General features: G+C 42.6%; 1 protein-coding gene across 9 annotated transcripts in view; it reads left to right on the forward strand.

Annotated features, from left to right (window-relative positions):
- Nucleotides 1-20,218, forward strand: part of pard3ba (par-3 family cell polarity regulator beta a) — a 164,951-nt gene that overhangs the window by 1,348 nt on the left and 143,385 nt on the right. For 4 of the 9 annotated variants that reach the window (XM_044345425.1, XM_044345428.1, XM_044345429.1 and 1 more), the window contains exon 1: nucleotides 8,539-8,884. In XM_044345425.1, the coding sequence (XP_044201360.1) occupies nucleotides 8,648-8,884 (237 nt within the window). In that variant the 5' untranslated portion in view covers nucleotides 8,539-8,647. Of the gene's footprint in view, nucleotides 1-7,620; nucleotides 7,863-8,538; nucleotides 8,885-20,218 lie in introns of those variants that run through there. The other 5 variants (XM_044345430.1, XM_044345431.1, XM_044345432.1 and 2 more) reach the window with 3 other exon arrangements.

The following is a 20,218-nucleotide window of genomic DNA, read 5'->3' on the forward strand; positions in this document are numbered from 1 at the left end:
CAGGCGAGACAAAGGCCAGTTTGAATAAATGAGTCTTCAGCTGTTTTTTAAAGGCTGCAGATCGTATGTCTATTGGAAGAGTGTTCCTAAGTGACCTACTGGAGATATAAGGATGGAGCAGGTCAGAGATTTACACAAGTGTCTGACCATGCAGGGCTCAATATGTGAAAACAATAACCTTAAAATGAATCTTAAACTTCATGGGAAGCTAATGTAAAGAGGATAAGATGGGTGTGATGTTTCACTGCTTTTTGTAAGACGTCAAAAGCCAAAAAGGTCGGAAAGCACTGGTTTCATCTATACCAATGTGTTGTATTTTAACAGCTTGTTATATTATCCATTGTGTCAAATCTTCATCTGAAAAGTAACTAAAGCTGTCAAATAAATGTAGTGGAGTAGAAAGTACAATATTTCCCCTCTGAAATGTAGTGGAGTGGAAGTATAAAGTAGCATCAAATGGAAATACTCAAGTAAAATACAAGTACCTCAAAATTGTACTCAAGTACAGTATTTGAGTAAATGTACTTTGTTACTTTCCACCACTGCATACCAGACAGGTTAAGAGAAACTGGCAAGGTGCCAAAACACAACACGTCATCAGAAAGTAACGCCTGGCATGCAATAAACATCCCAAAATGATAACTAAGTAGAAGGCTTAAAGAACCACTGGTGTAGAGTGTTGTGTTGTTGTTATTTATGTTGTTTTCAATGTTTCCCTGACACTTTCCAAATATGTCCCACACATACACAAAGATATAAACCCCCAGCTTTCTGCTCCCTGACGTCGCAATCACTTGAACATTAATCATTCTGCCAAACTGACCTTTTATTAATCAGCAGCTTTGTGTGTGCATGCTGTCCTAACGTGATAGCGTGCTGATGTGTGTTTCTCCTCTGTGAGGATGTGAGTGTTGCTGGCTGCAGCCTCGGCTGTCTACCTGTACAATAGCTCCCTGTTAAAGCCTCGGTATCTCAGTGGGCAGGTGGAAGTTTACTGTTTGATGTCCTCAATGTGGCCGCAGTTGGAGATGTGCGCCGTGGACAGGAGGCTTTGTCCTGTGAGTGATTGGGGATTAGGATTGGTGACAGGCCTCGGTCTTATCGGTTGGCTGGTCCCCCCCCTCAGCCCGCCCACGCACACTCCCCCCCCCCCCCCTCGGCGAAGCGAGAGGCTGGCTTGTGGGGACGCCGGAGGCTGCGGAAGCAGGGATGGAAGGACCTACTGGGTGGCTGGATAGCTCGATAGACACACACACACACACACACACACACACATAGGAGCTCATCTTGCTCGCTGTCCCCTGAGCTGTCTTGTCTCTGCTTCACTGACAGCCACAGCCGTGCCCACTCTGCCCAGCCGTCCCTGTTGATACTCACAGAGACACGCAGCGTTGCACAAGCTGAAGCAGGCTAAATGTGAGTGTGTGTGTGATCAGAATGCACCCGGGCCCTTGATTGCTTTTCACAGAGCATGTTAATTAGGAGCCGGAGCTAGACGCTGACTCAGCAGTCTGTGGACTTCTCTTAATAGAAGCAGATCACCATGAGGACAGTCCAGCTCCGTATCTGACTGGACGAGCCGGCTGTTGCTGCCAAGAGCATCCACTTAGCACCCATGTTAACCGCACATTTCTCCTCTCTCCGGCCTCACAGCTGACAGCAGGGACAGTGTCAAAAACCTGGGTTTAATCACTGAGGGTGGGTGTGTGTGTGTGTTGGTTTATGGCCATGATGTGCATGGTGAACAGGATTCTGCAGAGTCTCACTGTGCATTGCAGTAATGGCGTATAGACCTTCTTAATTAGCAGTTTGTTTGAATGTGATCTCAGCTGTGACTCTGCTCATGTTCAGCTGCTTTCATCCCTTCTGTTGAGAAAACAGTTATGTTAACCGACAAAGCCTCTAACTAACTGCAACGCGGAAAATTACCGCTCATTATCCAGTGCGATTTGTTAAATTTCAGTAAATGTGTTGCCGTGGTGGTGATCAGATTTCCCCATATAGTTTCCATAGATTATTCCATCACTGCAATTATAGTATGCAATGAGGAAAGAACGGGATTGTGGGAGTTGGGTAAGGATTTGCACTTGAGGTGTTAAGATTTGTTTTGTTTCATTTTAAATGACGTTTTTATTTGCTTTCCAGCTGTCATTTTCATAATTTCTCAATAAACAAAAGATGAGGCTTCATTTGTAGAAAATGATTGCAGAATTCTATAAAAACAAGCATTTTCGATTAGATGTCATGCTCGTCTCCAAATTGCATGTTTAGTCTGACCAGTACAGATCCAAAGATATTCAATTTGCAAAGATTTTAAGCAGCAAATCGTCCCACTTGACAAGCTGGAACCTACTTGATGAATGACTTAAACAATCAATATATTATTGTTGTCGTTGTTGATTGGTTTTCTGGCAACTGTATAATTGTTTCAGCCCAAGTCTCTTCCTGTAAACTAGACTGTGATGAATTGAAAAGTACAGACAGGCATTACTTTATTAGTATTTGGCTGCAGCCCGGGGGACCAGCATGTACATTGTGAGTGTTGTGTGTTCTCAGGGGACGCAGCCGTGTACCGTAGCTGTCTCTCCGTGTCTCATGGCCTGTCTGTGCAGGTTCAGTTCAGATTACAACCCCGATACCGACTCTGTGCTTACACTTCACAGCTTGCCAAACAACCTGAGAGCACTTTGTCTTCTTTCCCATGTATGTAGGAGTGTGAGGAGTTGTCCAGTGTGGGCTGGTGTGTGTGTGTGTCAGAGGTTAGCAATGCAAAAAAGGTATTTTTTAAATCTAATGTAGCTCTTCAAACCTAATGTTTCTCTTGCTTGAGTTGTGTTTTGGCATTGGATTTTAGACTGAGCTGGTTGTCAAATGTGTTCAGGGTTCATAAAACTGCTGCTAACATTGTAAATGTGTGATATTCCCACAGTAAAAGTTACTTTATTGCTAGAGAGCAACATCCTGAATCTAAAAGGTTTTCTGTGTTTAGTTCAAGGACACTTCAGCAGGACAGATGCCTGCTGGCACGTGACCCTGAACTTGGGTGTCCTAGCCAGACAGCATGACATTAAAAAGCAGATGTGATTCTCTACCAGTTCTCAGTTGCACTCAGACATTACTGGATTTTTTTTTTTTTTTTAATCAAAACACCACCCTGCCTGATTTCAGTGTTCTTGTGCAGCTGGCTCGGTTAAAGATACATCCAATTTGTAATTCATCTTTAAATGCAATAATCCACTTTTAGCAATCATAAGCAGTATGTAAAGATTTAATAAATGGTTAATGAGTTGTAGTAAATTTTTATTGCAAGTCCCTCAACTTTAGCAATATGCACTATTGAATTGGCAGAGTTATTAAGTGGTTCAGTATAAGACCTGACAAAAAACTGGCAGTTTAATATTGCTATTGGCAGGAGGCAAATAACTCCTTTGCTCTTTTGAAAATGTTTGGTAAAGTTAGATAACGCTGTTCATAAATATAAATAATTTGAAAATAATTTAAAATGTTAATGCTATTCTAGCCACAATACTTTAATAACCAACTCTAAGCCTCTGTTATCACAAATGTTTGTTCATAATATTTACGTAAGAAAATGAATATTGGCTGATATATTGCACTGCTGCAAAAATCCAGTGTTGGCCATCAATAAACACATTAAAATGTCCTCATATGCTTTCAAATATATCTCAATATTAGGGATGCACCAATCAAACTAAGGATATCTGTTGATACAAGACTTGAATGACAGCGAAAACAGTGAGTTTTATAGTAAAATTAACAAGAAAACTGTATTTAACATGGATCTGTCATCAGTGCTGGTACTGTGCTAGCATATTGGATTGTTGCATTCCTTCTTAATATATTTCTATTGTGTTAAGGGGTCATTTTGGCCCCTGATTACAACTGAGGCTGAGGTCAAGTTAACTTAATTTCCAGCTGGCTTCTTCCTTCAGAGAGGAAGCCCTCCACAGCTTTCCTTTCTCTTTCCTCTCACTCGCTCTGATGGATCCGACTCGGAAGACAGCTCCTCATCGACACGTTCATTAAGGACTCCTTTTTTTTTTTTTGTCACGGCTAAATCCACACCGTCCTCCTGCAGCTGTGTAATTACACATTCTTCTGAGGATCAAAGTGTGAAATAGCAGCCCCACCACCACCACCGCCACCACCGCCATCGCCGCCGCCGCCTCCGCAGCCCCACTGAATTTAGCTTCACTAATCGCCCCGGCGCTTCACCGTTCTCGAGTGGTGTCGTGTTTGCTCGCCAGAGAGGGGAGAGGGAGAAGAAGGAGAGATATCGCTTCAAATGGTGGGGGACTTAATGGTGTAATTTGCAGGGAATTTACTCTTCTAACTGTCACGGTAATTTTCCTCCGCTGTTGACTGACTGACTCCTGACTCCTTTTGTTTTTTTTGTTTTTTTTATTTCATGGGAAGAGTTCAGGATACAAAGAGGAATTACCAGGGATTGACAACGAGGGACTTCAGAAGAGTTATTCCCTTCTTTCCTCTCTATAGATTACTTTCCCTATGAAGTGTCATACTTGCATCCCTTTTCATCACTAGGTAGAAAGAGAAGGAAGCGCGTTTCCTACGGCCTTGTGAGTTCTGGCGGAGGGAAAACGAAGCACACGTACGCCAGGTGTGCTTAAGCACGGCCTCCAGAGGTGATGCTAATTAACACTTGTGTGTTGTCGTGCTCTAATCCACCGATGTGAATGAATCCTTCGCCCTAAAAATCACACAAATGCCTCTTATTTCATTAAAGTGTTTGTCTTAATGCTGGCGATGCGATGCCATCGCATAAAGGCCAATTATTGTCTTCCCCTCCTTTTACTGTTGCTGTCACACACACACACACACACACACACACACACACACACACACACACACAGTCTCCCTCACACATAAACAGTGTCAGTGAGAGGTAGAGGAACGCTGGCAGTTCTTCCGGTCGGACCAGTTTGTCCGGCGAGGTGTAAATGCTTTGCTCTGATATCTCGGCTGCAGATGTGCTCCGACAGTTTCAACATCATCATCCCGCATTGCCTTCTCCATAGGAAACATAGAAAACAAGTTGAGACAGTTTCATATTTTTGGTTACAGATGTGTCAAATTTAAGAATCAGCTTAATGAAATCATATTTTAGGGTTAGGGTAAGGGTTAATTCATGTTTGTCTGTTTCAAGTTAGTTCAGCTGGACTTGTTTTTGCATTCAGAAATATTTTAGAGCTTATAACTGTGAGTTCATGTCTTTTTTTTAACCTAAAAATACCTTGTATTAGTGCAATCTGCATGTTATTCTCTGTGTGTAGCATGAAGACTGGAGACAGCTAACCTAGCTCTGTCCGAAGGTTAAAACATCTGCCTACCAGCATCTATAAAGGTCACTAATTCACACTTCATATCTTGATTGTTTAATCTGTACAAAAAAACAAAGTGCAAAAATGACAAGTTGTGATTTCAGTTAAAATCAGTTTACTTTATATAACCAGGATAATCCCCTCAGTATCATTACTGCTCGCCAAGGAGTCTTGGGTTCAAGTTGAGTTTAATACCAAGTGTAAACTGGGCCATGAGTTACTTCCCAGCATGCATTGTATGTGGGTTTCATGTTCAGATTTGAAGATGGTTGTCATGGAAGCCTGCTATGTGTCTTTTCATGTGTCTCACATGAGTCACATGGTTCTTCCTCACTCATATTTTTTTTTTATGTTTGATAGAACTTCATGTTTTGTTTTTTTTTTGTTTTTTTTACAGCGACAGACTGCTCTGGGCTCTGGATCATTGGATTGTATGCCTGTTTGCATAACACAGTGCTGTTGCATTGTGTGAAAACAGCAGTGTATTTGTATGCTAGTTGTAGTTGCAGATTACTCTACTTGCTCTGTGTCTCGCAGCTCTGGCGCTGGCATAATCGTCACTTCTGAAGAAAGGGAGGCTCCGGCTTTATTCCTGTGATTGAAATCCCAGGCTCTCACAACCATTTGTTTTAAGAGAATGGACTTGGCCCATTGTGAAAGGCAGACACCCTCTTTTTTTTTTTTTTTGTGCCCTGTAATTCACATTCGGATGCAGCGGAGCAAGAAGGAGCCCATTCAGAACAGGGCTCAGTGATACAGCTGAGGCCGCTCGCTGGGTCTCGGCCAAACTCATTTCAGCCTCCAAGGCTTATAGCCTATAGCTGTTAATTTAGCTGGTAATGTAGTCTTGTGTTGCTCTGGACAGATTGCTTATTGGTATGGGCAGTTCCTAATGGGCCATTTTGTACTGCACACATTGTTAGAAACGATAAGGCTTGTCAAAGATTTCTTTTCTTAGTCGAGGAATTCCTTTTAAATAGAAATTGGGGGGAAAAAATCTGCGAATATTTTCTAGGAGGTTGAAATTAAAGTCTGTTTCGCTTTTTTTTGTTCATAATTTACACAGTTTATGATCAGCTTCATTTTAAATTGTCCACAGATGCACTTTCTCTCAAAGATCTGCATAACATGGCCACAATAAACTGTATTTCCTGTGTCACAAAAAGGGGAAGATGCTATTGTTCGTGTACTTCTCTGTTGATTTTTGTTGTGCAAACAGCTCACAGATTTCAGATTGCAGCTCAGTCAAAAGTTCTCTTCGTCAATAGTTGGAGCGCCAGGCTCAGTGTAGTTCCTGCTCCGTTGGGTGTGTTCACTCTGACCTCTGTCTTCATGGCGACAATGAAACCGGCCTGGAATGTGCCCACCACCGCTCCCCGCGGAGCAGCAAAACTGGAAAAGTTCCTATCCTCCCCCGCCTCACTGTCACATTCTTCCGTACAAACTGCACTCGCAGCGCAGCGTCGTGCACGTACAGTGTAATGTAGGTCGTCTCGTTCCTACTGTACCCGCCCAACAAGAAGTGTTCCTACGCAGGACTTGAAACAAATCTCAGCGGTTACTCCCTCGGCTTTGGAAAAGTTTAAAATTTCTGCAAGGAGCCTGGAGAAAAAATTAAACCTGCTACATAAGGGCTGCCAAATTTCCCCCCCCCAAGTAGTGTCATCATCAGGAGAAGACTCTTTGATGCACAGGCACTGTCAGTGGACTTTGTTACTGTACACACAACTTGGATGTTTTCTTGGATGCAATGGTCTATCCTGGTTTAAATGAGGAGATTGATTACACGCTTTTTCTATAAATGTAGAATATTATTACAGGAAAAGACAACTGATCTTTCATTTCTTAGGCGTTAAAACCTCTAGATCTTAAAAAAAACATTAGTAATTCCCAAAGATTACAAGATAGAGAAGGTCAAATATACAGGCCTTACTTTTGAATTCATGTATATGGTCACATAATTTAATTAATTGATTATTTTTGGAAATGTATTGATTTGATGTATATAATCTTAATGTTGTTTTGGTCATTTATTTCTCATTTTTGTGCAGGATACTTTTTGAGTGCTTGAAGAGGCATGTCATCTTAAACATGGCTTCTCATTGTGGTCCAATTGCTGCCACCTACCTGCGTTCGCTCAGTAATCAGGATTGGGTGACACCTCCTGCCAAGTTCATAAAATGTTTGCTTGCTTGTTGTTTGTTCACCCTTGTACCCTGAGGAAGGCCTTTATGGTCGAAACGGGTTGGTTTTTATTATAAGTAGCCATGTTGGATAAAGGCTTTTTAACTTAATCCTAGAGGTTTTTTTTTTATTCTTGCTCCACGTATGAGTGCCTGAAGTTTGCTTTTCCTTCTATGTGATGACCCTTATCTCCAAGACCACCTGCGTTTTACTTGAGTTTTATATGATCAAGACAGTCCTGGAGCACACTTCTACCTCTTTTTCACAAGTTTGGATGTTTTCTTTATTTGGACAGCCATCCCCATGCCAGTTATTGTAAGCATTTCTAAATAAATATAGCCATTGTTTCTCATAAAACTGTTTATTTGCCTCTCATACTCTGCACATGTGGTATTTATGTTTGTGCACACTGTTGCACTACAATGTCTGCTAATTTCAGGACACCTTTTTGTTATTTATGGAAGTATTTTTGATAAAAGTTCCTGTTTTATGATCATGAAAGATGAGATTATACTTTTAATGTGATTAATGTGCAGGATTTAATCTCTGGTTCACACTCCGGAGCAGAAGGTGGCGGTAATGCGCCTAATACGCTGGTTGCCAACAGCCGTTATAAACCAAAAAGATTTCCCCCCCGCCCCCCAAACAGAGTGGTACCTCCTGTCAGCCGAGGTGTTTCCTATCTGTGCAACCTAACTTAGTAGCTCCCTGACGGTCCCGGTGCTTCCTTCGCAGGCTCCACTTCACTTAAGCTGCCCGTTAGACCAGCTGCTTCTTCCCACTTTAACCTGAATAACAAACCGGGGCTCGGTGCTCTGGTTGGATCCACATGGTTAGCTGGGAGGCTAACGCTAGCTGGGAGGCTAACGCTAGCTGGGAGGCTAACGCGCGGTAGCCACAGCATGGCCGGAGGGAAGCACAGTTAGCTAGCATCTGCTCGCCTCCCAGCTAACGTTAGCCCCGGTTCTGCATGTGGATCCAACCAGAGCACCGAGAGTGAAGTGGAGCCTGCGGAGGAAGCACCGGTACCATCAAGGTGAAACAGTCCGTGGAAGGAAGCACAGTTGGGCGGCGGAGGAGATGGCAACTAATCGGCAGAAATGGCCGATGCCGATGTTTCATTCAAGAGCCTTTATCAGCCGATACCAATGACGTGCCGGTATTATCGTGCATCCCTAGTATTTATCACTTTTTCTTACTGGTCTTTCTGCTGTCATGTCGTTTTCTGTGTCCAGCATGGGGAGAGTGCAGTTAAGACCCACCACTTGGAGTACAGTGAGGGCGGGATCCTGGATATGGACGACCTGCTGACCGATCTAGTGGAAGACAGAGACAAGGTGAGGATGTTTGGCTATCGGTTTGTTATATTTTTGCATTTGGTTCATATAGGCTCACAGTATTTTCTCCTATCCCTGCACCCATGTAAGACAAGTTGACATCTGATAGACAGCAGTTTCTCGTGGTTGGTTGGCGTATAAAATGAGCTATTTCTTGATTGTTTTTACCTGGTATGAGGGACAGTAGACTACAGCAGAGAATCCATCATTCTTAGCCGCTTTTAGTCCAGATTTGTTTTGACTCCCTTCTAAAAGTCTTCAGCCTAGCAGGATGAAAGGATTTAGCATAAATGTGGTATTTGTAAATCTAAACCATGGTTGGCTTGTCACTGGGTGTTAGGAGCCTAAACAGGCTAAATACATGTGACAAAATCTCTCCAGTTATGTCCAAAGAAAACAAACTTCAATTTGGGTTTGATTGCATCTGAATTCGCTCCATACATACTTGGTTATGAAAGTGAGCTCATTTCTTCCTCTCCTTCTCTCAAACCTCGTTTCTGCTGCTGCTTCTTCAGAAAACGAAGGCGTAGGAGTGATGACAGCGCTTTGTGATTTAACTGTCATGTTAATTTGTACTGAGACAGATTAAAAGGACACCATCTCAGATTTTAAAACAAATCAGCCATGTGCAAGAGGGAAGTTCTCCGAAACAGCGGTGATGTAACTTCACAGGGAGACAGGGTTGGGAGTTGAAGATCAGCGCATTTCATACGTACACTCACACACAGGCAGTGGCCCAATTTCTATAAAGAGCAAATTTCATTTCTCTTGCTAATTTCTCATAATGCATTCCTAAGATGTGCTAATAAAGTGCCCCGAAATCCATATTCATAAGCCCTGAGCCCAGACGAATGATGAATTACCAACACTTAGTCAGCAAGAAGGCCAAATGGAATATTCAGCCGTCTCCGTACCACGCAATAACAATTGGTGTTTTAAGCTGCATGAACAATAGAGAGTGTGTGTGTGTGTGTGTGTGTGTGTGTGTGTGTGTGTGCATGAAGGATTGCAAGTTTGGCAAAATACTCTGTGAAAAAAGGGGGCAGAACTAAATAATAAATGTGTAAACTCAGTGGGAATCTTCAACGGAGGGAGAGAAAAAAAAAGTGTTTTTGCAATCGCAGAGAACAGAGGCTTCATTTTCCGGGATGATGGAATTATAATCATAAGATCTGCATCTTATTTGCGCATAACAGGGCGAGTCATAGATTTTAACGACTCATTTTCCAGAGCCAAACCCGCTTTCTCTCCGCATCCTCAGAGCGATGATGAAGTGTCAAAGATCAGATCCTGCTCTGGCATTTGATCAAATCCTTTCACTAACAAGTTAACCTGACGTCGGCTCCCCCCCCCCCCCCCAGCTGCGTAGCTTTTTTTGTGATTTACAGGCTCTGCTGAGCAAACGCTTCACTAGAAGCTGCGCCATGCAGGAAGTGTCCTATTTACCTTTTTGTTTCTTTACTCTCTCTGCTTTCACCCAATTCTCCGAACGCCCCCCCCACCCTCGCTTTCATCCCGCTTCTCATTTTATCCTTTTGTTTTTGCGGGCTGATGAAAAGATAGCAGGAAGGAATAGGATGAGCCCACGTGATCTCCATAACGTGCCAGTCATCCGACTTATCTCTGGGCTTCCAAACAGTGTCGACTCTCATAGATTAATGAGCTGTGCCTGGCATTCTTGATTAGTCTGACTTCCTTTTGTTTGTCTACGTTTTTATTACCTCGCCGCAGCCGACAGATTCTATCTTTAATGCTTTTCTTTTTTGTTCTGTTATTGTAGCCGACGCTGTTTCACCATCAATCATACAGGAGTGGTCCCATTGTGAGGGCTCTCCACCGCACAGCATGGGCCCTGTGTTAGCCGCGGATGCTAATGAGAGATAATGGTTAGCTATTTGTAGGACTAGTGGTTAGCTTAGCTGTGAGTCCAGACCTCTTTATCTGGGCTAGCCCCCGACTATTATTCACACACATACACACACACACATCTCTGCTGTCTCCGCCGCCTGCACCGAACCACAGGCAAGCGTGTAGCGTAGCCTGTTAGCATTAGTGTGTACGGAAGGAGCGCCACTGGTGGTTGATGAGGGTGGAGATGAGGGGGCGGCTGTGATTTGATTACAGTTCTGCCCCCTGCATCTGTGACACGCTCTCACACACACACACACACACACACACAAACCAACACGCACACACACTCCGTTCATTAGCCCCCCATCTCGAGACACCGGCCACCAGCCTCCTCATGAATATTAATATCAATCTGATGAATGTGGAGAAAGCCATGGGGTGTTGGCTGAGGTGTGACCATATATACACAGCACACACTCACACACACACAAAAGACCACAGTATAAAAGAGCCCACTGCAGGTCATGCTTCAGTCAATTATACTCCATGAAACTCACCTCCTCTTTGACCGTTTATTCTGTTCTATATATATGTATGTGTGTGTGTGTGTGTGTGTGCCCTGCAGCTCTCAGATGGCGGTCGGAGTCATTGACCTGTCAAGATACCCCACTACTTTGTTAATGGTGAAGCGAAGTGGGCAGACATAACAGCTTTTCGATCTCTTTCCTCTTTTGTCACGCTGTTTTGCTCAAATCACTGCAGTTTAGAGACTAGTTAACCTGTTTTTTTCCACCTTATCTTCCATCAGTCCATCCCTGTCTTTTTCAGTCATGTAGTCACTCACTCAGACACTTTGGGAGCTCGTATGAGGCCGGAGAGTCGGGGCGACAACAATAGAAAGTTGTTAACTGTCAGAAATGTTGTCATACTGTTCATGACAAGATATCTGTATTAGGCGATATTAGATTCAGAGGACTTTTGTATCAATTTCTCTTTGATTTTTTTCGAGATTATAAATTCTGCCAGAAATTTCCATCATCTTTAAGCACTTCCTCAATAGAATCAGAAAGTTTACTGTCATACAATATATGTGGGACACAAATTAAAGGAAAAATCTGGATAAATGATTGGAAAAAATATACTGAATAGAGAAGCTTCCATATAGGGCGGGACACTTCATAGTCTGATAAACATTATGTGAATCATAAGGTATGACAGACTGTAAATAAAGATGATCATATAGAGGTGTGACAACACCCATTAGTTTGCTTTAGAGCTGGTTTGAAGCCCAGAGTTGCTGCTCACAGTCAGCAGCATGTTTTCCATTTGGAGCCCGGACCTTCCAAATAAGGAGCGCAGGGTGTTCACACCCTGCTACTAAGCTATTTACCAAGTAAGCAAACTGTCAATCACAGCTGTCAATCAACGCCCACACATTATAACCCTATTAATTAATGGAGCAATAATTTGCAAAATGACCACCAGCACACTTATTAAAGGGTCCGAATTTAGCGATTGAGACCATAATGAATGAATGAATGAGAGAGAGAGAGAGAGAGAAAGAGAGAAGTTGATGCTTTTTGAATGGGTGTCAGTTGGAATCAGGGACTTTTTGGAGCAAGCATCTAGCAGCATTTTAATGTACTTCAGCATTGGCTTTAGCCTCAAGCCATTATAGTTGCTGCTTGGTATTGCATTCTCAGTTCTTGTTGGTTTTTTTATTTTTTATTTTTATATATATTTAGCCGGAGCCAACACTGTTCCTTTCCTTTCCTCTTCCCACCTCGCCCTCGCCCCTCCACCGCTTCCATCTCCCTCTTTTCAAGAGAGGTTATTAACAGATGTAGTGCTTTACCTCTACACACTCGCCCATTTACAGCCACCAGAACTGTCATTCACAGCCCTTTGGGTTCCTGCATTAGCCATAGCCATTACTCCCATATGTCTCCTTGGTACACAGGAGCTGTCAGGCAGGCTGTCCAATAACAGCATGCTATTAACACATAAGCTATACACCAGCTTTCAACTGGTGAGTCCTTTCATATACTGTACACTATGACTTCTGCCGGTTCTGTTTCAGTTGGAGACATATTGTCGTCTGATAAGGAGATGACATGATTAAGAATGCTGCCGGGCGCCAAAAAAATGAGACTCCATGTAGACGCTTGATTAGAAGACCATCTCCCATCATTCGTCTTCTTCACCCACATCCAGCTGAAATTTGAATGTTTCACATGTGTGAGTGTGTGTATCCTCTATTGTGACGCCGATCTCCTCCAGGATTGGAATTAAACTCAGGGAGCATAACGTCTCCTCATAAGTGGACTATCACTCCTCATTCCATGTGCGCGAACACACATCCACATCATCCACGCACGGACCTTGTGTTCCAAGGGGGTGAAAAAAAAACACATAAGAAACTCAACCTTCCATCCCATGCAGCCAAACGAGAAATCTAATTTCATGGGAAATTTAATGAAAAAAAAAAAAAAAAAAACTGGAATGATTTCCCCCATCTCTCTTTAATTAGCCCTTTTTTAATTACCGCGCCTACAAGGCGTCTGTGAACCTCCTGAGCAGTCTCTGGTTGCTGGAATGTAAATGGTAAGGGTGCATATCCCAGCTGATCTCACTGCGAAATGTCAAGCGCTTGATTACGAGGCCATCTCCCATCATCCATCTCTTCTGCCCGCATGTCACAGGGGGGAGGACACGGTGCCAGAAATGATTTTGGTCACATGAAAGGTTGTTATGATATTTAAAGTAGATCTGTGGTCATGAGCATCTCTTATATCCTTTTAAAGAGAAACTGACACTTATTTGAATAATGACCACAGATAATTGGACACCGTGTAACCGCGCGCACACTTAATTTTGCAAATTGAACAGACGTGCATGAAAGTGCTGCGATTGTTACATATATGTTCAATAAGGAAAAGGCTTGTGATTTAAATAGTGAGATCATGTGAGCAAACTTATGAGTGCCATTGTTTGTGGAGATCAAACCTCTGATACTGCGTACATCTGGCATTGATAAAACCAATTCAGTACCTGGAAAGTTTTGAAAAAGGACAAGGTGCTTGATATAACCTGAATGATACTGGATTTTTACTGAAATCAGATAATATACTGGCTGAAAAATTTTTTTTTTTTTACATTAACATTTTTGACAGGCATTCCTTAAATTTGTTTATTAAGGAATTGCACCATGATACGTACTGATCGGAACATTTTACATTTGAAAACACTGTTTCAAGATCCTATCTCGGCCATTTCTGCACTACAATTTCTTGTTACTTATTGGCTGACATATATGCAGATCCCAAGATATCTGTATTGATGCATTCAGTCTCTAATCTTTAAGTCATTGGCTTCTGTGCAGCCAATTAAAGGCACCCTGTGGATTTTTTTTGGCCACTAGTGGTGCTATGGAGCAATGTTTTGATGAGCGAGCGCCTGTTTTTTTTGTTCGTATCTCTCGCTCTTGCATTTGCATGAGGTTGTCTGGCACGTTCACAAGCACATGAATGATGCGACTCAGATGACTTTTTGCTTTTTTGGTACCCATGAAAATGAGTTCAGCGAGTGAGATAAAAACAGTCAAGAAGCAAAAGCTGGAAGTGAATGCGTGGTTAGATTTGGTAATTTTGTTGAGTTCTTCTTTCACCAGAAAGCTCCTGGTTTAATTTGAGATTTTGTTGATGGGTTTTGTAGAAAAACATGTTAATACTAAGGTTTTAAAAAGTTTAATTGGCACTAGAAATGAAAAATCAAACTTTTTTAAACCACTACTAGCTTGGTGTAAACAATCAAAATATATCAATCAATCAAAATATGCTTTGCAAATCATCTATAAAGTGAGGCCGGAAACACTGCATGTAAACATACCTGTATGTGTTTACAAGAAAATTCTATCTTATCTTTAAATATCTTTTAAATTAGAGACAAACTCTTGAAGTCAGGAGAGCATTTTGTAGGTCTTCATCTTGACACAAATGTCAATCAGTCCAGTCGTTTATAACCCCCCATTTACAGGCCAAATGATAGACAACGGTGTGATTTTTATGTCCAATCTTGAGCTTCAGCGATCAAAACTTACTGTGAAATTAAATAACACCGCTGTAGATTTTATTTTTTCCGCCAGCTCCAGGAGAATTCTTGTAAGTTATGTCGGGTAATTTGCTTGAAGTCATTTATTACATGTCATATGTCAGCTCCTCTGGCAGGCAACAATAAAGCATTACTTAAAACGTGCTAACTCTCTGGAGAGGAAGAGAGGAGAAGAAAAAAAAAAAAAAAGTTTAGTGAATGGGACGTGATTGCAAGGCGCCAGACGTGCTGATTAGCCTTTGACGCTCGGTGACATCCCGCTCCCCTCACCTCCATTCTCCTCATTCACCGCCACGGCAGGCCCGCGTTTGATTGGCATCTGAATAGTCGCATAACTCCGCACGCCGTCTGAATGGCCAGTGATGAGCGAGGAGCACGAGGTGCAAGTGCGCTAATTAGAAAATGTCACACGCACGCAGGCCTAATCATAATCTATACCCTCTTCACATTCTAATCATCATCTATACATCCTTACCTGTGAAGATAGAGCGCGTTCAACACCGTCCCTGTCTGATACATTTGAATATTAATTAGAAATCTCGCATGTATTCTGCCGGGTGTATAAAATAAATCAGCTGTAGCTCACCTGTAGCCAGTTATTATGGTCCTTCTGTTGTCTGCTTAATTGATTTTATTCTTGCCCTTTTACCAGAAAGAACATTTAATTCTTAAGGTCGCCATCGCTGCTGAAGCCTGGAGGGTTCAAGACATGTTGAGCATTTTTGATTTGAATGTCTGAAACTTAGTTGCGAAATGTTTTTTTTTTTTTAACACCAAAAAAAAATGACTGCTAGTTTAGGCGCCAGTTTTCTCATTATATTGTGGCTGCTGTCCAATATTCATAGTTAAGTATTTCAAAACTTGATACCCGATGAATGTTTGTAATTGTGTCACAGGTATAATGCGCTAAAGCACACCTGATGCTTGCAAATTCAAAAAAAAAAAAGTGTATATGAAAGAAATTAATACAAAAAGTGTATTATTTCTACCAATATACTACACTAATGACTTGCTTATGAGCTGAAACACCTGAAGTTTAAGACTTCAAACTTCACAGCCGTGACTACAAAACAGTGACTTTGTCCAACCTCTGGTGCGTTCAGGTGCTCAATAATTCATGATAAACTGTATTTCATAGGCGTGTTTAGATAATAGATGGATGAATGCTCTGTCTGTGCTTTGATAAAAGGTGCCTGACGTCTATATTTTTTTTATAAACAGTATAAGCTTCAGTAAGATAAGATTTGTTTCAGAGCTGTTGAATTGGACGCAAGGATTTCTGTATCTCTGTCCACACTCTGTATTTATCATGCATTCTCATGGACTTTAGTGATATATTAGTATATTCAAATTTCCAGTAAACATACAGTATATTGAATAAGTGAGATTATCTCTGTGTCAGACGGTTGCCTGCAGATCACATCAGACTGAAGCGGCTGAATGTGCCCGGCGGGATTCGGTCACTTGAGCTGATTTGATCATATCTCATCAGCCTCGACCTTGATTCAACCCCACACCCCCCCCACCCTCCCCACATCTGAGCACCACAACAGCTCTTCATCTGATTATATTCAATTAACAATACCCCCTACACACTCTCCCTCTCTCTCTCTCACACACACAAGCATTTTCCACATCCACCAAACCCAGTTTGATTGTAATTACGATGAGAGAACTCAAGGAAGACTTAAGGAGAAGTAATTCTCACTGTGCCCGTCTGCTTTTCATTTAACAGTACGCACGTCGAGTTTTCTCATAAAGTTACACTTTGGAATTTTAATTCCTTTAGATCTATCACGTTACCTTTTTGACTTTGAATGATGGCACCTCTCCAAAGTGATTTGTCAGTTCACTGAAGCAAAAGAGCAGGATTCAGTTTGGATAAGGCCCGTTTTCTGTTTTTTTTTTTTTTTTTTTTTTGTTGCGTAGGTGTGTGTGACTTATAGAGGCCACGCCAGGTCATCACATCCTCAGATCTCGTCCTTCGGTGCCTCTCTTCCTGTTAATCACACAGACTCTGTGTTGCCCTCCGTGTCACCATCATACCACCCATTAGCTCCTAATGGAGCGAGACGGTCAGACTGCAACCTGACCTGCCTGCGCCTGCTGTGGTCTGGCAGAAGGAACTGTTAGGGGTGGGGCAGCTACACCGAGGCCAGAGGGGCACTGCACTCTGTGGACTCACTTTTCTAATGACGCGTGCATACAATCAGCGTGTTAGGAGAGGATGAGACACGAGGATGCGGAAGAGTCGGCTTGTGTCATGGTTTAAATTATGTGTGTAATCCACTGCAGCAGCTTCACACCCTTTTAGGAAAAAAAAACAAAAAAACAAAACGACTTGAATTTCAATTAGAGAAACAGACAATATTTAAATTCAGATTCAGTCACATTGAAACTGTTGTGAGCGTGCAGCTCGGTTTGTGTTTGTTGTCAGTATCAGCCTTATCAGTTAGCTGTGATTTTGGCACAGCAGCCTGCAGAGGAGCTAATCACATCCAGCTAATGATCTATTATAGATCAACTTGTTTACAGCAAATCTACTCTCTGACCTAACCAGTCTCACGCCATCTGTTTTCCTAGATGACATTGCCCCAGACTAGTGTATATATATGTGTGTGTGTGTGTGTGTGTGTTGTCTGACGGTGTGCAAAAGCGCGGTGTGTTTTCCCTCAGCTCGCCGAGTCTCTGCTCACTCCAACTGCTAATAACTCAAATCAGCAGAAAGTCACACTCCCGGTCGTGTGTGTGTATGTGTGTGTGTGTGTGTGTGTGTGTGTGTGTGTGTGTGTGTGTGTGTGTGTGTTTGCGTGCAGCGGCGTGTACTTTCACTGCAGCTAGAGGATAAATGCTTGTAATACCGAATCCAACTCATTTGGGTTAAATGTTTAATGATTCCTGCTGCAATTACACAGCTGAAACTGCATCTGCGTCCATTGTGTCGCACGCGCGCAGCCATATGCACAAACACACACACACACACACACACAGTTATTGTTTTTGTTTTGTTTTTGTTTTTTTCTTTCCCCCTGCCTCTCACCCTCATCACCAAACTGATTGGCCTAATGAATGGAGCTCTGTGGACGGTAATGTGTCTGAATAGGCCACTCGAATTATTAGCCAGCCCACATCTGACATGAGAGGGGAGATATATGTATGAAAAGGAGGAGCGATTTGAGAGTTTGGACTCAAGATCTCTCTCAAAAAAACATCATTTTAAAAGGTACATTCACAGATTAGAGATTAGGATAACGTGGATTCAGAAATTGTTGAGGGAAGAAAATTGTTGATTAATTTTCTAATGGATTAATGGGCTAATTGTTTCAGCAAATAAGTGTCTCTTTTGCATTGATTGTTAATTAGAAGCTGATATACTGTGAGTTAATGAGCTGAGTTCCCTCCATTAAATTGCTCTATATAAGATTGAGCCGGCGCTACTGTCCGCGCGTTATATACTAATTTGGCTATTTTTCATTTGATGTCAATGAGAAAGGTAAGCATGCAGTGGGATTTCCAGCCCACTCGCATTCATAAACATGGATGGATGGTGCTGTCAGGATGGTGTACCGCGCACGTAACGCGGCACAAATCCTACTTTTTCTCCCCCCCCCCCCCTCCAGGCTTTGATGTTGAGTCAATAACTATCTAATAAGGCGTGTTGGTAGAAACGCATATGTTGATGGCTGTAAGAAAAATGTGCAGGTGAGAGGCTTCTTTTTCTCTCTCTCTCTCTCTATTAAACACCTTCAGGCTGTGAGTGATGTTGGCTCTCCATGGCAACAGCTAGTACTGAATGTCAGTAATGTATAGTTCATATATATATATTATCAGCAAGTGTAGAGGAAACCAGAATGTTTACCCCTAAAGACGTAATCTAAGCTGGGAAATAGCATCAAGCGAGAAACAGCACTTTTAGGTCACGGAAACTCTCTGACCCAGAAACGTAAAATCACAGGAAAATACTTAACATCGTTGCCACAGCAGTAAATTATTGATCATGTGTGCACTACATAAAGAAAAATACAGTTTTGCCCTTTTAAATCATCCTTAAAATCACTTCAAAGCGAAGAGGAAGGCGGCAGGCAGAAAGAAAGAAAGAAAGAGGGTGACGAGTGATATAAGTTTAATGCCAAGGGAGGGCAGATGGAGAGAAGATGAGGGAGGGAGGAGCAGCCTGTGGAGGAGAGAGAGCCACAGGTGAGAGGGCGCCAGCCTCGCAGCTCTGAGTTAATCACTCCTTCTATTTCTCTGTCAGATCCCGAGAGGAGGGAGCGAGGGAGGGGGGAGGATGGAGGGTGGAGTGGGGAGGGAGCAGCTGGCCTTGCGTCGGCCACAGGGAAAAGAAAGCTGATTATTACGCCATGGCAATGACTTTTGGGGAAAGCGAGCTGGAACACGTGTGCGTCTTGTGTGTGTGTGTATATGTGGGAATGTGCGTCTGAGTGTGTGTTTGTGCGCTCGTGTTTACGCACATTTATGAGAAAGAGGTTATGACTTTCTGTGCGCCGAGAGAGTACACGTTCTGGTAGAGGTTTCTGAGTGAAAGTGTGTGTACTGCTTGTGTGTATGTGTCAGTGTGTCATGTCCACAGATGCGGAACAGAACCAGTGTGTAACCACCAGTGATGTGTTTGCACTGCGGGGAGTGATGAACGAGCCGGTTTGATATTTGTGTTGAGAAATACGAGGCCTGGAGCTCCCCCGTCACCCACATCCGTCGCTCCTTCGCTCCCTCTCTCTCCCCTCGTCTCCCTCCTCCTCCTCCTCCTCCACCTCCACCTCATCCCCCTCCTTCTATTTCTCGGCCTCTCGGGCATGTGTGATTTATGAAGAGTTTACCCTCTCCCTTTATGAGTGTGCATAAATAATAATGTGGCCTGTCTGCATAGCCTGCACTGCAATACCTCAGCTGGTGGCTTGTTTTTTTGTTTTTGTGTAGGAGTGTGTGTGTGTGTGTGTGTGTGTGTGTATTAAACCCTCAGTGGGCACACACATGCTACATCACTATGGCTGAAGCGACAGATGTGAGAGAGACTGAGAGAGAGAAAATGATAACTCAACCCTTTTCGGTGCCATAAAGAACTTTTTTTTTTTTTTTTAACTTTTTTTTTGGCAGTGTGCCTGAACAATAATCTGTTTTTAAAGCAGGTCCACAAATTAGATTTTTTTTCGAAAAACTTTGCCCAAGTTTTATATTTGTTTATCTGTGTGTGTGTGTGTGTGTGTGTGTGTGTGTGTGTGTGTGTGTGTGTGTGTGTGTGTGTGGGGTTATCTTCTGGTATAGGTGGATTTGAGTTGAATGTTTCCTGGGAATATATCCCTCTTTTCTCTGGAAAACTGGGATTTTAAACACATAGATTATTCTTTAGAGAGT

Source organism: Thunnus albacares, chromosome 24, assembly GCF_914725855.1.
Source record: "Thunnus albacares chromosome 24, fThuAlb1.1, whole genome shotgun sequence".
Taxonomy (NCBI): Eukaryota; Metazoa; Chordata; class Actinopteri; order Scombriformes; family Scombridae; genus Thunnus; species Thunnus albacares.